This window comes from Eupeodes corollae, chromosome 3 (genome assembly GCF_945859685.1).
Source record: "Eupeodes corollae chromosome 3, idEupCoro1.1, whole genome shotgun sequence".
NCBI classification, from domain to species: Eukaryota; Metazoa; Arthropoda; class Insecta; order Diptera; family Syrphidae; genus Eupeodes; species Eupeodes corollae.
In genome coordinates, this window is record NC_079149.1 from 77,408,192 (window position 1) to 77,429,599 (window position 21,408).

The 21,408-nt window shown below is 35.1% G+C and overlaps 1 protein-coding gene across 1 annotated transcript; it reads right to left on the reverse strand.

The window, feature by feature from the left end:
- Nucleotides 1-435: 435 nt before the first annotated feature.
- LOC129950625 (uncharacterized) lies at nt 436-20,304 on the reverse strand. Its single transcript, XM_056062554.1, has 2 exons — nt 19,318-20,304; nt 436-480 (listed from the first exon to the last, which is right to left on the reverse strand). Exons 1-2 carry the CDS (start codon nt 20,302-20,304, stop codon nt 436-438), a joined length of 1,032 nt encoding a protein of 343 aa, XP_055918529.1.
- Nucleotides 20,305-21,408: the final 1,104 nt, after the last annotated feature.

Consider the following 21,408-nt stretch of genomic DNA (forward strand, 5'->3'; position numbering starts at 1 on the left):
TAAGCTACGATGTGAGATAGTGTTGTTGAAAGATAATGTAGTCATCTCTTTGTAACATAAAGTATACTCTATTGTTTTGTGTCATAAAGTATTCTTAGAGAAATTGATCCATATGAATCACCTTGGGATTGGGATCATGTCATAACTGAGTAATCGATTTATTCTTGTATTATGTTCAAAAAAAGAGCGTTTTAGTCAGTTTAAAGTTAATTTTGACAAGTGTTTTGTGCTGGGAATATTGGAATATTAAATATTTATTTATGTTATATTTATACGTTATATATTAAAAAAAAACTAAATATGTATATGTGATATACATATGTTAACGTATTTATAACATTAGTAGCATATGCATTCATATTAACGAGAGTGACACGTGCACAACATGCTCCATACATGAGAGTAAAGCAATATGTGAAGTAAAAGGGAAATTAATTACTTGTCAGATACACCTGCAACGGGAAAATCTATAAAAACTTTCTGAAAAGGATTTAAATTACAAATTAATGGTTACAAAGAAGAATGTTTGCATGAAGTTGAATCCTTTTGAAAAGATGTTCTTAAATCAATTTTATAATAATATTCAAAACAGTTAGGTAAATAGTAAATCAAACAAGGACGTCTCAGCCAATCGCACCTTATCTGTTTCGTTTCTTGCGATCTGGATACCTTTATTTACATATATATATAGGAAAAGTGTATTTTGTTTTTTCTTCGTATGAATTAGGTTGACAGGGAAGATTGTAGATATTAATGTATGGAAACATTAGAAACCCGTATTTTCCACATATTTCATTCAAATGTATGAGTTGTATCATATCTTCTATCGAAAACTTTTCAAAAATTGGAAGAGTAAAAATAGTCTTCATCCGTGCCCGTCTGTCAATTTTCTAAGACTTACAAAATATAAAAAATAATACAAATTGTCTACAACTATTTCTTTTAAATTTTTTGTTGTTTTTGTAAGTATTCGCGTTTGATTTCAATATCATTTTTCCCACATTATTAGTCGAAAAAGAACGTTTGTATTTCTTATAAAAAAAGTGATTATATTTTTCTAAGAATATTATCTTTCGTTAAAAACAAAATTTTGCATAGAATGAAATAATTTTGAAATCAATACCTTCATATTTGAATCGAATCGAAAATCACTCTTTAACAATTTTGAATATATTCTTAATTTTATATGTATAATAAGTTACTGTTAGATTTTTCTAAAAATTTTAATAAATGTCTGAAGTAATATTTTTTGATTTGAGTGAATATCTTTTTTTTGGCCATATATTTGAGTCAAAAATCAATGTTTACTATTTTGTGGTAGTGTTTTTTAGGTTTTTTTTGTATAACCATCATTACCTGGATTTTTCTCGAAATTTAAACAGAAAACAAGTACATTATTTTTTGTTACATAAAGCTATTTTGGAGAGAATATCATTTTTTGTTCGAAAAGTGTTTGAGATGACAAATATTTTTCATATTTCGATTAATTATTTTGTAAAATTATTATTGTTTAATAGCACGACACATTATATAACAAAATATTATTATATTATTATATATTAGTGAAAAAAAAAGTTATTTGAAGCCGATATCTGTACTGTATTTTGAGATGTGGCCGACGATCCATTATATCGGTATTCCAAAAATCTAAGTCTAGGAACATTAAAATTATGATAAATGTCAAAAAATCGGATCGATCACAATAGTTGAGCAAAGGGCAGAAGCTGGAAAAGATTCATCTCAGAATGTGAAGTCCAGTTTTCAGTGGGCATCAAAATAAGTTTGGGTAAGTACAACGGACAATTTTGGAGACGCTACAATCTAGAATTGAACGTTATCTACCTTGAAGCTGATATTGTAGCAAAAATTTAGCTCGGTACGCTTCGATAGGCTGGATACCTAGCTCGTATGAGCGAAGAGCGACCAGATTGTAAAGTCAACTGTAGTACATTCTATGGTTGGCTACAGCGTGTTAGGATAGAAGTAAAATTGTTCTAATATTAAGTTTCTACATTATGTAGTTGTATGTTAATTACATCAGCTAATATGAGATCTGCCGGACCAGCTGACAGCTATTGGTAATAAATGGGGCTACAACTCCGAATTACGCACCGGTTATATACATCGGTAATCAAACCGATTATAATGTACGGTGTTGCAGTATGGTAGATTGCTTTAGAAAAAGCTATAAGCCGCGACAAACTAAATGAAGTATAACGTTCACCTTGACTAAGTATAAGCTGATCGCTTTGCACGACCCTATCTGCGGCACTCTATACCCTACTCTACCTCTAGTGGTGTACTCTTGATATAATTAGCAAACAAATAGCGGCAAACTCTACTATTCGCCTCAGAGCTTCGTCGCAGTGCATTAAACGACATTGGGCACTCCGTAATTCGTTGGTATTTAGAATCAATTCCAAAGCAAACAAACTAAGCCATCCCCCACCTGCAATTTGACAGAAATTTCCACATTTCCATACCTTCGAAATCTTTCTGGAATGATAGGGCATTCCACTTTTATACAGATGGATCAAAAAAAGAAAGAAAGGGTTTGTAGAGGTGTGTACTTGAAACGACTAAAATTAATTCTCTCACTCCCCCAATTATTGTAGCAGGTTCCAGGCGGCACTTGCCTGGATAGAAAGGCAGATGGACTCGCCATAAACGGTACGATACAACCCTTTCTACCAAGTTTGGCTAATGCTGGCATACCAATCACAAACACCAGGTGGAGCAACATCGCCACGTGTTAGGTCACAAAAAACATCTGGCCCACAATATATTTAAACCGATCAAGGTTCCTACTATTTCTTAGCAGATCGCATATAACCTCGATTACAGATGTCCTAATCGGACACTGTTTAATAGGAAAGCACGCCACGCGTCCAGGCGTATTCTTAAATGACTTTTGCAGAAACTGCATGGACGAGGAAGAGGTTGAAACAGTTCACCTTCTCTGTACATGCCCTGAACTAACTCAAAAACACAAGAATAACCTGAGAGAATTCTTCTTAACGATCTTACCGTTCTAAAACATATAAGTATAATCAGCCCCTGACGTTTCGTAATTGACTCAAACTCATTTAATTGAGCTAAGAAGAAAAATTCAAATGCCATATGATATCACAAATATTTCATCACGGACAGCCACTTTAAACTTACCTAACAATGTGTCAAAATATTATTTTTCGTTCACTTCCTGATACCGAAATATCAATAAACTGTGTTTTTTCTTTATAAACCTAGATTATCTGAAGGACATATTAAATGAAAATTTAGTGGCGCAACAGGCCGTTGGGAACCAAGGCCTAGAGACTTACAACTCTCAACCATTCCTGTGTGCGAGTAGGTACTGTCCGTCGAAAGCGGGCAGTCCTCGCGAAAATTATTTTTTTTTAAAATTAAGGTGGCACAGGCAGGGATTGAACCCAAGACCCCTTGCATGACAGTCCAACGCACTTTTTTTTCATTTTTATTAGTTCTTTCAAAGCCTATCTTAAGGCTAGACAAAAATTCATAAAGCTAGCCTAATTATCCATAACTTACAACTAACTTAATGTACCCATACGGACACTCTAAGTCAAACTATAACACTAACTACTAATGCCTTTCGGCCCTAAGATCTTTTTTACTTCAATTTAAATTTCATTTATTTTTGTATTTATTAGAAAATTTTCAATCAAGATCCTTTTTTATTTTACTTAAAAACTACTTAAAATAAGGTCCTTAATATAAAACTTAAAACTAACGTAAACTACCTATTCTACAGTCCAACGCACTAACCATCATGCCACTGAACGACATATACATATGGGAAAAATAGCATAAGACTTTAAATATGTAACTGAGAAAAAATATGCCTGGTATAACTATTTTAATTGATATACATAATTTAATTGATAACGTACCAGTTAATACTCGAACGTTATCAATGAAATGTGAAGTATTTTTTGTTTGAAACCCTTAGCAATAGTTTCTCAAATCAATATATCAAGTTACAATACGTTTTTTGTCAAACGTCCCTCCTCTTCAAATTTAATAATGTTTGACTTTGTATGATTTTTAGAATTAAAAAAAAAAAACTGGAAGTAATTACTAGAATGTTTTTGTGTTTTAGTCGAAGATATCTGAAAGGAAAGGACGCAAAGAGGTGTTGACAAACTAATTATTTTATTTGTTTTACTTTTTTGCAATCAGCATATCATAGTAGTACATATGTTTTTATTTTAACAATTCTGAAAAATAAATGTGGGATATGTCAAAGTTGTAAGAAATAGCTTATATTGAATTTTCTGTTAATAACATTATGGTTTGTTTGACTTATTTATTCTTATTTTCTAATAGCAAAAAAATAAATTAACGTCATAATTAATACAAAAAATATAAAAACTTTAATAAGGTACTACAATATTTACTTATTCATTTAATTTATCTGAGTACCAGCTTTAACGACTTCGTTATTATTATTTCGACTTTATTTTATTTATTTCCAAAAGAAAAAAGTGATTGAGTAATTAATACTAACAAATTTCACAGATTTAAATATTATTTAATAATTCACAAATTCGAAATAAATAATAATTTATTTATTTCTAAATACAGTTTTCTTGAATGGTTTGTTTAAATTATTTACAACATTTGAAAAATCTATTCAAGTTCTAGAAAAAATAAAGTAAAACATTTAAATTATTTTTTTTCTTTTGACCTTATCATTATTTGGTTTCCGTTTTTTCGATCCATTAATGAGTTTGCGAAATAACGGCCACCCCAATGCTTGAACCAATTACTGACCAAGACCATCAAATTAAAAGTTAATTACTTTCCTTTTACTCATATTCTCTTGCGATTGAAAGAAAAACATTTGAATTTGTAGTCAAACACAAGGACATGACGATAATGCTATTTTTTCCTTAATAGCATGTCCACAACAAACGACTTCTTTAATTTGCAGCCTTTTGCCATTTTATTTACGCTTTGTGATTTCTGCATGCCAACATGAGAATTATTTGAAAATGCATATTTGAATGCTTTTAAAAACCATTTTTCGTCCTCGCTTGTATTGTGTTTAAAATAGTTATGATTCATAAGAAAACTCTGAAAGAAAGACTGAAAAAATACGTTGCTGTTTTGTTTGTGTACCAAGGTAATTATAATTCACTTTGGCATTTTTGTGTGGGAAAATTGATTTGAAAGCTTGTTTGATAGGGGTATGGTCCCATCCTCATCTGAAGAAAGGACAAAAATAAAATAGAATGAAAAGGGATGGATATTACAACAAAACAGTTGAATGATGAGAGGATTGGTGTTGTTTATTGCTCTGAAGGAAATTTGAAGTGAACATTTCTGTAACTTATTTAAATTTAATACTATAAGCATGATTGGCATAGACGAGGATAGTGTAAATGACAAGAAAAAAACAAGAAAAATAAGAGCATTTACATATATTCTGCATGAAAATTTATTTGATACTTAAGGGATTTGATTTGATACTTGAGGGAATTCTTGGAAGAAAAATAACAATAATAAATATTAGACGTTATAACTATAAGAAAATCACCAGTGGAAAGAACGAATGACTCAAGAATTTTAAAATCAATAAACTCTTTGTAATAATTGCTTTTCTTATAAAATGTAGCCCTCCGATTGCCAATTGTCAAATTACATTGTAACATGTATATTATTTTTTATAGATATAAAGTTTTATAATAGTTATAAATAATTGATTTTAAATTATTTTAATGCATAGCTTTTTAAGTTCTGTGATTTAAGTAAGCAATCTACTGAAATGTTTCAAGCAACTTTGTGTAATATAAAAAGGGTTAAACTGTTGCAAATTGTATGCATTGGAAAGGCAGCATTGCTAAGGAGGTAAGAATACTTTCATGAGGTGCATTCTAAAAAGCATATTTCAGTTCGCCCATTAAATACCGATGCCATTACAAATCGAAACATTAAAAAAATTTTTTAAAAACTGTTTACTCAAAAATATATAGTAACCAAAAAATTCAACGTGCCAGTTTTTAAAAATACGGGTATACTTAAACGAGTATACTGGCGAAAGGAATGCCCGCAATTATCTAATTTACGAAAAATTAACAAACAAAAAGTATTTTGGTATTCCTCAGATGTCCTTCCTGCTCTTTTTGGGGCATATATTCTGTAACTTAGATGACTGGAAAAGCTTACCAACTATTTTTTTCTCCGATGAACTTCTAAATGTTGCGTATTTGCAGGTGTCAAGTACCTAGAATCTGTTTTTTCATTCACTCGAGAAAAATTTTAATATAAAATACAAAACCATATTAAAACAATAACTTAATTTTGATAAATAACTACGTTAATGAAAACTACTTTCTTAATAATTTATTTAGATAATTAATAATAAACAGATTTACTCTAAGTACCCCTTTGCTTTTTTTGATTGTGGAAAGCTCACCAACTGACTCATGTACTTGCCTCTGGAATGTCTGTACGTGATTTCTTGATTTTCTCTTACCACAAGAGCAAAGCTGGTGATCCTAATAAAAATTGCTTTCAAGAATAAGGTTTATCGTAAGTCTAGATCGTAAGTCCACATTTAAAAGATAGCTATAAAGTAGTTCTTTCCAATTGACTCTTTATGTGCTATTACAAACAATTATGAAGTAGATTCAACTTAAAAACTGAAAGGCTTGACGGATTGACCACATGATTATTATAAAACATTTGATTTATGTTTCGTTAAAACTTTTTTGTTCACTTGGTTACGATTTTGTTCTTCACGAAATTTTTAATCTGCTTTGACTGTGTTATAAAAGTCTCAAATGATTTGTCTTAATTTATCAAGCTTACCGTTCCACTTCTCCACAGAAAAAAATCTTGTTGAGATAAATTTATCTGATAAATCAAATCAGGTTTATCCAAGTTTTTCGCCATTCCATCAATTCTATTTTTTATATTCATCACCGAAAAGGGGAAAATACAGGCAACGTTTTCACATTACATATGTACACATGAAAGTGAGTAAAGCTTCGCAGCTGCGTTAAAATATAATCCTCCAGCTACCTCATATTTTTGTTATCATTTTACAGCAACGAAGTCTTCAACCTAATTTAAAATTGCAACAACAAAGCTGAAATTCAATAGCAAGTTTATATACAAATCTGATTACTTTTCGATAAACCTTAAAGGCAAAACAGTTAGCCCAAAATGTTAATATAGATCGACGAAAAAAATTTAAAGTGTTGTTGTTGTGCTCCTTATACTTTTACTATAGAGGACCTTTTTGTATTAATTACAAAAATAGAGTATGGGATGCGCCCTAGACTGATAACTTCCCATTCTTGCGCGTCTGAAGTTATTTCTAAAAGTTTAACAAAATAATAATATCAACATTCTGTGCAAGATAAACAAAGTTTAAAGGCACTGTTCTTAAATACTTGAGTCGAAAGCTATATTTTAGAAGTTTTTGTTGTATGTGTAGAAAAATGTGTAGCACAAAAACAAACAATTATTGTATATATAAAATAAGATTGATTTCAATATATGTTAGTTAAATTATCTCAAGATATAAATATAGAATATAAAATTTAATTAAAGTTGTAAGCGTTATTGGCTCGAAAGACAATTGGGGTCTACCGAATATTCCCCTTTTTTATTTACAGTCGATATATTTTCTGGTTCTTAAAATATGGCCAACAAGAAGATATCGCAAGTATACGAAAATGTCTCTAAAAAATATTTATATAATCCTAATAACGTCGATAGATGTAATTCAAATTCAAAAAATTTTACGGATTAAAATAACTTCCTATTAAAGCACTGAACGAAAAGCAAGGGCTTAAGAAAAGATATTTACCTTTGCCTTTTATATTGTTACATAAGGGGATTATCAGTTGCATAATTAATAAATTAACAAATTAATTAATAAGTCAAAGTTGAAACAGGAGGGTTGTGAAATGTTTGAATGATGAGCGTGTATACCAATCAGTAGATGTACGTCATTGTAATAAAGTTATCAAATAAATTTCATTTTGCTGTTGATTCAATTGATTTTTTTACTAATGCCATCAGAACAGTTTAAAATTGGAACGACATCAATAAAACGAAAGGAACTGTGTCCGGATTTTGCAGCCATTTAAAGTCTTTTTCACAGTACTGAATTGGCAAATCCTTTAAGAGTTATTCTCGTAAATTAAAGTGTTTTCTCAAATTAGCCGTTCGGAATCGATTTAAAACCTCCATCCCTGACAACATTTCTTGTACGCAGGAATGATTGGGAGTTGTAAGTCACTAGGGTCCAGTTCTCAACGGACTGTTGTGCCACCTAATTTATTTATTTTTATTTGTGCAGTTAGTTTATTCAGTAAAACTAAATTTCCTCGTTCAAAATTTTAAAATGTTTTTACGAAATAAATTAAGCTCCGCATGCATTGTTTCTTTTTGAAACAAATACATGACATTAGAATGCACCTGCCTGTTGCTGAAAATAGAGCTCTCTGTTAAAAAATAAAAATTTTAATGATAGCTGTAACCGTCCCTTAAAAGTCCATCAGGAATTGTTATTACAAAAGTTTGTATTAACAAGGTATTCTCCCTCGTTTACTTATAAGTCCAAGTAAGAATAGTGGTACCAAAGCTTGTATACCAATTTTTGTTTTACTTTTAGACCGTTAAATTATTCAGAATTCAAAACAAAAATCCAATTATTGGTGCATTGTCTCCTATTTTTAATTATGTAGAGTTTGTAAAAAAAAATTCTCCTTATTGTAAAGATATTGTGTGAATAAAGATGAAATTAAAGAATCGGTGCTTTGCACGAGAGGAGCAGAATCGAACATGACCAATTATGGATTACTGCACAACGCGTTCTAATTATAAAAAAACCGCAGTTATCAATAGAAATCGATAATTCGCCAAAAGGCGCACATCTCCGTAACTCTTAAGAAAGTTAAACTTAAAAAAACACCCTCTTCATTCTTTCATATTCTTACTATGCCTATGTGAAGTATAATACATACTATAGTATAATATGGCCTATGTACAGTACACACGCACACTTCTTTTATGTACTCGTATTACTTTTGACATGAAATAACAAATTTTCATTTTGTTCAACACATCAAGAACTAGTTTAACATACGGACAAACTGCTATATTTAAACTCACAACCTTCTTAAGTATATTTATGTGATTTCGTAGTCCACACCACATGACATGCCCTTTTATTCAAATCCAAGTTCTAGGTCACCTTCAATATCAAAGTGCCTTACTATTTAATTCAAAAAATACTCCGAAGGTGAAATGTATGCACGATAGGTGTTGTTAACACAATAATCAAAATGTCATAAATAACAGTTCTATGAAAACAGTTGAGTGTATATTCCAGAAATTGTAATTTTCTTGCTAATCGAGTTAAAATTACGTTATGTCTTGTATGTACGATGAACGAAGAACATGAATTACTTTAAGGAATTAAAAAATAAATATTAATATGAACAATGTCTCTCTTTGTACCTGTAGATAATAGAGAACCGTAAATCTATAGAAATTGAATTAGTGTCTTCAATTTTTGAAGATATAATTAGTAATATTGTTGGTATCAACGGATACTTAAATCGTAATTTAAGCAGAATTTTCAAATCCACAATGAAAAGCTTCGTTGAGTCACCGATTTCTGATCCTCTAGAAATTAACTGAAGATTGCTGTTCACTTTCTTCAAAATAAAAAATAATAACCCTAATAATATGAAACACAAGCTACGTTGCCTTGTTATGTTAACGAAGTCGAAAAATGTTTTCTGAAACAAATTCAACTATTTCTACCAACCATTTTAAAGTTTTTTACTTTTTCCAAAGCTTGTCCACAATGACACTCCTTATGTAAGCTCGATTGATAAGGCCAATTTGCTTGCAGCACAGTTTGATGTTAATTCGACGCTACTGGATAATGTCATGAGTCCTCCTGTTCTTGGGAGCGTAAATCATTTGGACGAATCTTCTTGCGTACTCATGCAGTTGCAAGAGTATTGGAGACCTTGATATACACAGATTCGCTGGCCCAGATAGTTTCTATCGAATTGTTCTGAAGAGGTGTTCTTCAAAGCTAGCAAAACCACTGCGTAAACTTTTCCATCTTTCCTACTCTACAGGTCTCTTTCCAAGCGGATGGAAAATAGCATTTGCCCAGCCTGTCCCTAAAAAAGGCGAATCCTCATCTCCCTCCAACTATCGTCCAATAGCACTCACGTTCCTTCTTTCCAAGGTCATGGAAACGCTGATTAATTATCAGCTCAATTTTTTGAATGACCGACCGTATGGCTTTCGTAGCAATAGGTCCACTGGTGATCTCATGGTTTATCTCACCGAAGAGTGGAACAAATCTTTACATCGTTTCAAAGAAAGTAAGATTATTGCACTTGATATTTCAAAAGCATTTGATAGAGTTTGGCACCAAGCTCTCTTATCGAATATGCGTGCTTTTGGTATTGATGAATCTCTTCTACGTTGGATTAGAAATCACCTTTCTAACCGTTCAATACAAATTGTATTAGATGGTTACAAGTCTGATATTTATAAAATAAATACTGGTGTACCCCAGGGCTCCGATTTGTCTCCGACTCTCTTTCTTATAATCATAAATTATCTTATGTCTGCCATTTCTAATCCATTAAACTGTTTTGCCTATGACAGTACCCTCAGCTTCTCATACACGTTTCTAGATTCACATCCTTGTGCTTCGGATGTGGAACTTAAACGGCACCATATAATAAGCGCATTAAATTCTGATCTTGACAGCATTGTCAAATGGGGAATCAAAAACCGTGTAGAATTTAATGCTTCGAAAACTCAAATCTGCCTCCTGTCGTTAAAGCGGAAAACACCTCCGATCTATGACTGGCATCCAAGAAACTAATCAACTGTCAGCACTTGTTTTGTGTATTACAGATCACCTTTTATGGAATGATCATATATTTGATATTGCCAAAAATGCTGCCAGGTGCTTAGGATTTCTCCGCAGGTGCAAGAAATTTGTCACCCCATCTGATCGGGCTGTAATTTACAAAGCATTCATCCGTCCTAAGCTTGAATATAATTCGCATATCTGGGCAGATGCCCCCAAAACATGTTTAAATCTCTTGGACAGAATTCAAAAAAGGGCTTTAAAAATGATAGGCGACAGAACTATAATCGAAACATTTACATCGCTAGAACACCGCCGCAATGTTTCATGCCTTTCGTTGTTTTATCGATATTTTTACAAACAATGTTCTTTCGAATTAGCCACTTGCATTCCACCCCTTAAACAATTCAGCCGTAATGCTCGGACTTCTGGGAATGCTCATCAGTTTACCCTTGAGCTCAATTTCGTGCGTACAGTCAAGTATAGAGATTCTTTTTTAAATCGCACATCGAGAATGTGGAATGCTTTGGCCAACTCTGTTTTTCAGTCCTATTTTGTTGTTCAGAACTTTAAGACCAATGTGCACCGTTATCTCCTTTTAAATCCTTCCCTTTTTTCCTAATGCTCAAACTGTGTTTAAATATAAGCTTATAAAAGCTACTAATAAGCCCTTGAGTGCCTGTAAATTATAAAAAAAAATACTATTCAGTCTCTCACTTTCCGAGACTTTTACTAGACTCATCAAAATTGAAAAATTGTAGTGGTATTAGTCTGGTATAAAAATTTAAATTCTTTAGAAGTATATTTATTCGTTTAAATCGTAGCTATTTTTCAATAATATAATACAGATACAATCGTAAATACAATAGTGGAACTTTATTTTATTTCACGAGTCGCAGAAGTATTCACACATCCATTTTTGTCTTCTATCTAGAAGAACAATATAAAACCAAAAAGACAAGACTCTCGGAAAATGTCGGTACAAAATATACATACTAGGTTAAATTTAAAAGAGATTAGACTAAATACAAAAATCTTGGGACATAAAATACATTATAACTGTAAATTGGATTTTTCTAAAAATGTCATATAAGTTTCACATTGTATTATATGATGTAAGTTGGAAGTCTTCATGTTTATAAGTTCTCAAGATATTTAAGTTGAAATTAAATGTTTAGTTAGTGTGTTTTAGGTTTGAATATTGTATACAGTTAGATTAGATTTTTCTAAAAAATTTCTTAGATATCAAAATTTTCTTCATTGTCTCTTTGTAAAATAATTGACTGGATATCTTTTTAATGTTAACTTATTTACAAAACTTTATTGGGACAAAGAAACAACTATAGCTATCATTGTTTTTATTATTGAACATTTTGATCTGAGATTTAAAAGCGTGTATGACAGTATAGAGTCAAATTTGTTAAGTTAGAGGTCAAAATAAAGCTAATGAGTTAGACATTTTTTCTCCTAAAATTATGTTATTTATAACCAGAACTTTTGTTTTAGTTCATTTTTCAATGATATTTTGTTTTTCAAAAAAAAACCTGATTGTTGATTTCACATTTGGAAAAAAAAGCGTTCCATTTTCTTTATTTACCTACCTGTCTGTTTTACTCTCAATAATCAACGCTCGCCTAAAATTCTTGATTCTTATATATGATTAATGATTGATGACTATCAAGAAATATTTATCCAATAAAGAAATTTTCAATTAGAGCTGTAACCAAACTGAAAAAATAATTCCAATAATTAGTTTCAATTAATAAAAACCAATAATGGCTTTATTTGACACCTACATATGTAACTCTTCCTCTGTTTATTTTGTATTCGAAACATTTTAAGCTTTTTCGTTTGATTCCAAAAATGTTTAGGTCTTTCGTATATCTGCGAATACTTAATATTTGGATAGTGTCAATAAGGATAGAAGGGACAGTGGAAATTAAAACAAAAATATTTGTAGAAGCTATTTGCACACCGCATTCTACTGAATTGCTTGACCCACAAGGCTGTTTTTTTTTTAAACTAATAACTATTGGTCAAAAGGTGTCTATAGTTTAATATTGGAACGTCTTATAGTGAAAATGAACATCGTATTGATAAGGTTTAGTAGAAGAGAGAGAGAGAGAAGTAGTACCCGTGAGCGTGACATGATGGTTAGTGCGATGGACTGTCATGCACGAGGAGTGGTGCCTCTTACGAGGAATTGACAAATCCTTTAAGAGTAATTCTTGCCATAAAAAGTACTTTATCTCATAAGAGGTCAGGATTCAGCTTAAAACTGAAGTTTCACTCCATCCCTGACAACATTACTCAAATATAGGAATCGTTGAGAGTTATAAGTCACTAGGCCCTAGTTCTCAACAAAGTGTTGCCCCACCTAATTAATTTATTTATAGATTAGTCCTCTCCTACACATGGATTTTAAAATTGTATTGTTATTAAATGTTTTTATTTTACCACAAAGTTATGTCATCATGCATAATAATATAAAGCATTTTTAGAGTTGCTTTGTGTATATTATATACCAGACAATTTAAAACACTTATATGGACCAATTTAATAGAACTGTTTAAAAATCATGTTTAAAGTCTAAAATCTTGTGATAGTATATGCAAATTACTAAATATAATTCATTACAATTTTCACTACCTTCCACAATCTCATTTGTATATATAATGTTTGAAATCATACGTAAATAAATCATGAAAAGACGACAGACAACTTGTGTTTTTAATAAATTAAATTAATGTCAATGTTTACCAACAGGAAAACCAGAACAAGTTCTAAAATTTTCCGGGTAGCAGAGTTCTCATGCCATCGACCATAACCTAATAACGAATAATCTCAACCATTTAATATCCTCTCTCTTTTATAATATGGTTCTGTGAACTTATCTCAATTTAAAGCAGCTAAAATCCAGCCGAACGAATTTCCGCTTCCTTTTTTTGTGTCAAAGATATTTATTATTTTTCATCAGCTTTTTCAGAAGCAGATTTGAGCTCATAGCTTATATCCCAGTGTTGAGTCTTATATCGTTGGTCGTGGTTAAACACATCAAAAAGCAGAGATGTAGCCCTCAGATGTGCGTGTATATAGGTGGTACATACATAATATGTACCTACTAAGAAAGTTCTATACTTATGGAATATCTATGACTTTTCATGACTTTGTCGTAAAATAACGATGGGTGAAGGTTTTTGTGCAACTCATTTCCATTTCCTGCCTTTTTGGTTTATATTGGAACCCTCATCAATTTAACCGCAACGTGCCTTATGCCCTATGACCATAACCGTTTAGCTATTCGAGAAATCTGTTTTGCTTTTTGTGTTGCTTCTTTATTACATTAGAACGGATACGCCCTTAGAGTTTTGTTAATATAGCTAAGGACATTCGTATTAAATTGTTTGTTGTGAAGAGATCCACACACGCTATTTGTCATTTGTCATACCGAAATCTACCCTCATGGTCATGATTATGTATCTGCACTTAATGCGCGCTCTCTTTATAATCCGGTTACACAATAAATCGTTATAGAAATGAATAGGTAGGAATTAGTTGAATACAAATTCCTTTTGTAAAATTGTAAATATTGGATAAAATAATTATCTTTAATATTCGATGAAAGATAAATATAGGTTACACTAGTTGTGGCAGTGTTTTAAATGGAATGAAGTTATTGATTAATGGTAACTTCAAATTTAGTCATATTATGCGTTTAAAATTTATTTTTTCTTAAAGGGAAACGGTCATTTTGTTTTACCAATTGATCAAAATTGAAATATATATAGTTGGAAAACTTAGTCCTAGAAAATGTATGTTTTGTATAGACAAAGATGTTAAAAATGGGATATAGACATTATATAGCCACAAAGGATGCCATTGAAATAAATATCTATTACTGAAATGTTTTCATAGAAATGAAAATATTCGTCATTCAAAATAAAGTATATTTTATACGTATAGCCAGCCCATTGCATCATAGGGAACAGCATCGTGATTGGCTAATAATTCGCAAATATATACAAATTATTCTTGTTTAATCGATTTAATGAATGAAATCAATTATGTGTCCATATTGGGAAGCTTTTCTCGGCATAAAGGTGCCTGCTGAACACGAAACTATTTTAAATCCCACTGAATCCCAAAATTACCCACTGTATGAATGTACGTATTATCGTAATGTTTAATATTTTGTTGCCGTGTACCTTGGCATAATAGGTAGTGTGTTGGACTATCATGTAGAGGTCTTGGGTTCAACCACTGCCTTTTTCATCCAAAATTTTTCACGGGTACTGCTTCTTGCGAGTTATTGACAAATCCTTGAAGAGTAATTCTTGTCATGAAAAGTGCTCTCTTGAATTAGCTGTTCGGATTCAGCTTAAAATTGTTGGTCCTATGCATCCCCAACAACAGTTAGGTTTAGGTTAGGTTAACGTGGCTGCGGATTTATAATCCACACACTTAGGCCAAGAGAAAGGCCCATTGTGATACCACATGAATCTAGAGAATTACTTCTAACTAGTAGAACCATTTTGAGCTTTTTATAAAGCGAAGAAGATATTTAATATCCTTTTTAGCTAGCTCGCTGGGATGATCAAAAGAGTAGTCCCCCAGATGAAGTTTGCGTTTGAGTGAAAGAGCAGGGCAGGTGCATAAGAGATGACAGATTGTTTCCTCTTCTTCTTCGTCCATGCAGCTCCTACAGAAGTCATTTGAGGCTACGCCAAGTCGTATTGCGTGTCTGCCTATAAGACAGTGTCCTGTAAGGACACCTATTAGGGAGCTAATATGAAGTCTGCTTTGAGATAACAAGTCTTTAGAGCGCTTTAGGTCCAGTGAAGGCCATATGAGTTTTGTGGCTGCGCATGTTGGTAAGTTGTGCCACCTAGAATTTGCTATCGCAAAAGCTGTTTCTTTTAGCATAAGTTTACATGTACCTATCGATATTCCTATCTTTTCCCTTTCAGGTGAAATAGGTTTGACGGTTCCATTTTTAGCGAGTTCATCGGCTCTACAATTACCTGTGATGTCTCTGTGGCCCGGCACCCAACAGAGGTGAATGTTAAATTGCTGCGCCATCTCCATAAGAGACGATCGACAATCGAGGGCCATCAAAGATTTGGTCGAGACACCGTCAAGGGATTTGATAGCAGCTTGACTGTCAGAGAAGATGCGGGTATCAGAAGTTGATATCACGTTTTCTCTTTGCCAGGAGAGAACCTCTTTGATCGCCAAAATTTCCGCTTGAAAAACGCTACAATGATTAGGGAGGCGGAATGAGATGCTTAGATTAAGCTTTTCTGAGTACACACCACCACCAACTCCCTCATTTGTCTTAGATCCATCTGTATAAAAATGAATACTTTTGTTATCCAGGAGTTTTTTGTCCTCCCATTCATCTCTGGATGGAATGGATACCTGGAAGTTTTTTCCAAATAGGGGTTTAGGTATAGTGTAGTCTATGTACTTTGGTATAGAACCAAAGAGGTTCAAAATGATGGAGTGTCCCACATTGTTGTTGGTCCATTGAGATGAGGCGTCGAGTCTTATCGCTGTACTCGCTGCCATTTGTTTACTGAAGATGTCGAGGGGTGTCAGATGGAGGAGAGTGTCTAACGCTGCTGAGGGTGTGGTTCTCAATGCCCCGCTTATGCAGAGACATGCAGTGCGCTGAACTCTGCTGAGTATGTCGCAGTATGTGACTTTCTCCAGTGCAGTCCACCATACTGCAACCCCGTACATAAGTATTGGTCGGATGACCGATGTGTATAGCCAGTAGGTTATGCGAGGTTGAAAACCCCATTTGCTTCCTATAGCTTTCTTGCAAAGGAAAAGAGCTACTGTAGCTTTTTAAACTCTTTCCTGTATATTGGATTTCCAACTTAATTTTTTGTCCAATATCAGACCAAGGTATTTGGCTTCATTGGTAAAAATTAGTGGTATACCTTTTATCGAAGGAGGTACAATTTCTGGGATCTTGTATTTCCGTGTGAAAAGGACGAGGTCTGTTTTTTGAGGATTAATACTAAGTCCGCAGTTATCAGCCCATCTAGTGAGCATATTGAGTGCATTTTGGAGGAGGTCTCTCAGTGTATTAGGATGTTCCCCTGTGACAGCGATAGCAACATCATCAGCATACGCAACCACTCTGTAGCCATCCCTCTCAAGGGATATTAGTAGTTGGTTAACCACTATGCTCCACAGGAGAGGAGACAGAACACCACCTTGCGGAGTGCCTCTACTGACAGACCTTTTTGTGCAAAAATCTCCCAAACTGGAGTTGATGATCCTGCTTTTTAGCATTAGATTAATCAACTCACAGATTGAGTATTCGACGTTTAAGGCCGTCATAGCAGAAGTGATAGCAGATGTGTCAACGTTGTTGAAAGCGCCCTCAATATCCAAGAAGGCCACCATAGTGTATTCCTTTTTATCTAGGGAGTATTTGATAGTTCTTACCAGAGTGTGCAAGGCTGTTTCTACCGATTTCCCTTTGCAGTAAGCATGCTGAGACATTGATAGTCTCTTCTCAATGTTGTTAAGTATATGGATATCGATCAATCGTTCCAGAGTTTTGAGAATGAAAGATGATAGGCTAATAGGTCTTAGGTCCTTAGGGTTGACATGCGAGCATTTTCCCGCCTTGGGAATGAAAACTACCTTTACATCTCTCCAGCGCCGAGGTATATAGACCAGATTTATACAACTTTTAAAGATCATCTCAATGATGGGAGAAGTTATATCAATGGTATATTGTAGCTCAGCTGGTATGATTTGATCTGGACCTGGAGATTTGTAAGGTTTGAAACTATTCAGAGCCCATGTCAATTTTTCTTTTGTAACCAGACCTTGAGGAAAAATTAAGTTAATACCCGACCCAGGACTGTATGTTGTATTAACGGATTGGGAGCTATCTGGGAAGTGGGTGTCTAGTAGCAGGTTTAGCGTTTCTTCGCAAGAGTTAGTCCATGTACCATCTGATTTTTTAAGACAACTAGGCATGGTTGGACTTGTGGAGAGAATCTTCCTTATCCTTGATGCCTCCGCGGATTCTTCTATTGAGTTACAGAAGGATCTCCATGAGGATCTTTTGGCTATTCTCAATTCTAGTTTATACTTTTTGAGAGATTCTTTATAGGAATCCCAATCTTGGGGATGTCTAGTCTTTTTCGCTTGATTGAAAAGCCTTCTACAACCTCTCCTGAGTATATCTAGTTCAGCAGCCCACCAATATGGTTTCTTCTTTCCTCGCACTGTTGTGAAGGGGCAGGCAGTTTCCATGGCTTTATTGAGGGCTGCTGTAAGTTCATCGACCTTTTGATCGAGTTCAAGAGCGCACAAGGGCGGATCCGAAAGTTCTGGTTTAATCAGATTTTTCAGAGTCGCCCTATATTTTGGCCAATCTGTTTTCCTATAGTTCCGGAATTGGATCGGTTTTGGGGTCTCTTCAATAAGTGAGAATTGGATGTATCTATGGTCGGAGAACGAGTTCTCCTTTGATACTCTCCAATTCAATATTTTATTTGAGAGATTTAACGAGACAAGAGTCAGATCTAAAACTTCTTGTCGATTTTTTGTGACGAAGGTTGGTTCACTACCTACATTACTTACTACCAGATTACTTGTTAGAATATAATCAAAAAGAGACTCACCTCTGTTATTTATATCGGTACTACCCCATGTAGTATGGTGCGCATTGGCATCACAACCGATAATTAGGTTTGTTTTCTGTCTTGTTGATTCAGCGACCGTCTTCTCAAGAATGGTACCAGGCAGTGGACTCTGGTGGTCGTGGCCCAAATATGCTGATACCAGCCAGTAGGTATGGTTGTCTATTACCATACTGGCTGTGGTGACGTCTTTATCACTGAAATGAGGGAGTAAAAATACATTTAGATTACGTTTTACTAGTATGCAGGACCTTGGGTTACCTTTTCCTGTTACATATAGTACGTAGTAGCCAGGAGTTCTCAATCCTCGAACCAGGGATTTCACAATCCAAGGTTCTTGGATGAGAACGACATCTTCTCCAGTTTTTGTCAGGCGGAGAAGAAGGGAGGCCGAAGCCGTTTTAGAGTGTTGGAGGTTAATCTGTAGTATTTGCAGCATTTTGGCTACAAATAGGCAGATCAACCTCCACCACTGTTAAATCCAGCTCATCCAGATCAGACAAAGAGGAACCTGTCGATTGAGTCGTCGGTCTCCATTAGGGATAAACCTTTGACGTTTTTGGGAGAAGACTGTGCTGCGACAGAAGAGGGGCCCGCCACATTTTTATCCACATCCAAGGATGGGAGGGTGATAATAGCACTGGGGCCCACCACGTCTTGCTGCACAGCTTCGGAAGAAGACTGTACTGCGACAGAAGAGGGCCCAGGTAGATCATCAACAACATCCAAGGATGGGAAGGTGATAGCAGCAATGGGACTTACTACGTCTTGCGACACAGCCTTCGAAGGAGGTTGTGGAGGCTCGCATGAAGCGTCTGCCTCATCTTTTTTATATACGCGGAGCGTGACTGACTCGAAGCCGTATCTTATCACGCCCTTATCTCGCGCCAGAGAAGCTACAGAGTCTTTATTGATTACGATAATCGCACTTCTATAAAGACCCTTTGGCTCCTCCAGTTTCGCGATCTTCCAGTCGTGACAAGGGAGGTTCGGGTTGCTGATCCTTATCATTGCGCTAATGTCATCTGGACAAGAGGGTTCTATCGGGATCCATGCGCGAGCTCTCGGCCTGCAAGGAATATCTTCCTTTGCAACGACCTCGAGTTTTGCGCCTGGCCAGACTTCGCCCAGCATGCCGACAGCAAGCGTATATAGATCGCGCGACCTCTGATCGTTACAAGCGATGAGTTTGACATGACCTTGATGCCAACCCCAATCGCTTGTTACTGGTGGTGGACCCGGATGCTCTCTCATGACTTTGAGAAAGCCAGCCGAGAGCCCCAGTTTCCCCATCTGCCAACGGTCAGAAGTAATCGTGCCATCAATATTGCTCCTATCAATGACCGCTACTATGATCTTTTTAGGCTCTTTGAGTACTTCACTGAAAGGTTTAGTGAGTGGTACTCTGGCCATGTTAGGAGTGCTGGTGTTTTGCACTTTGGGCTTTTTAGGGACGGGAGTGGGCTCCTCCAAAGATCTTTGTCGTTTTGACGTGGAGTCATGGTGACTGGTTTTATCCAGAATGGATTTAGCCCACTCCTGCCTCTTGCTAAGGATGGGATTACTTCCATCCCCCAGTGATGAACCAGAGGATTTTAGAATCCTCATCGCATAGCGCCGTTGTTTATAGGAGCTCCTAGGAGCATTCTGGAGAGGTTTACTCTGTTTGGTAGTAGAAGGATCATTTTTCACGAACTTTCCACTACCGACTTCAGAAAGCGTTTTAGTCGTTGATACATCCTTTGCCATACCGGAAAAAGGGCAGTGACTTGGCACAAGCCCTTTTCCGGTGTTTGGCACAGGAGTAACGACAGCCGACGTTGCCGCCGAACTGCCGCCCGGTGTGGATAGAACCTGTACTGCACACGAAGAAGGGCAGTGACTAGGCACAATCCCTTCTCCGATGTTAGGCACAGGTGCAACGACAGCCAACGTTGCCGCCGAACTGCCGCCCGGTGTAGCTGGAGTACCGGCACCGGTTTGACGATTTTGTTTTGGGTTTGTTTTTGTTTTAGTTTTTGTTTTAGTTTGTTCATTTGGATTCCCACGAGTAGGCGAAGTAAAAAGGGGGGTCCATCTGTGCAGAGATTCGCTTACACAGATAAGGCTAGCTAATCCGGAGGTCGCCTGGTATCCGGATACTCCGTTATCGACTGAGCTATTTTTAGAAATTGGGCCCTCAGCCTGGCTGATCATCGGCACGGGTCGTATAACACCTTAGATCCAGCCCAATTGGGAAGTTGAAGGGTGGGATATGTATTGGAAAAGGAGAGACGAACAGCAATTGAGCCATAAGCGTCCCCGGAAGGAAACAGGGTATTGACAGACAGTGATGCACTATACAGTCAGAGAATAAGGAGCCATCAGCCAGCATAGTAGCACAAAGCCGATGTAGGAGTTGGTAAAGGATTGGGAAGGGGAGGGGCGAGCGACCTTTAGTTTCAGGGCTCTTCTGGGGAAATAATTCCCGAGAATCATTGGCCTTACTCAGCTTCTACAACTCGACAAGTTCGACGCTCAGGTAGAAGCCCCAACAACAGTACTCAGACACAGGAATGGTTGATACATACATACAACTCTTTAACAATCCTGTTTGAGTAGGCATGCATATGACAATTTAATATTCACCTTTGCTGGTGGCCGGGCCACAGAGATATTCCAGGAAATTGTAGGGCAGATGAACTCGCCAGGAATGGTACAATACAACCCATTATAACACGTTTGGCTAATACTGTAATACTGGAATACCAATCGCTAAATGTAAACTATTGCTAATGCAAGACGCTATGAAAAAGGCAAACATCAGGTGGAATAACATCACGTGTCTAGTCACAAACAAAATTAAGCACATAG

Coding starts and splice junctions, on each gene's coding strand:
- LOC129950625 (XM_056062554.1), bottom strand. CDS start 20,304: ATGGCAAAGGATGTATCAACGACTAAAACGCTTTCTGAAGTCGGTAGT. Junction 481..19,317: donor AGGCTGTGTCGCAAGACGTA/GTAAGTCCCATT, acceptor AATCCTTTTCAG/AAAGTTTTTATAGATTTTCC.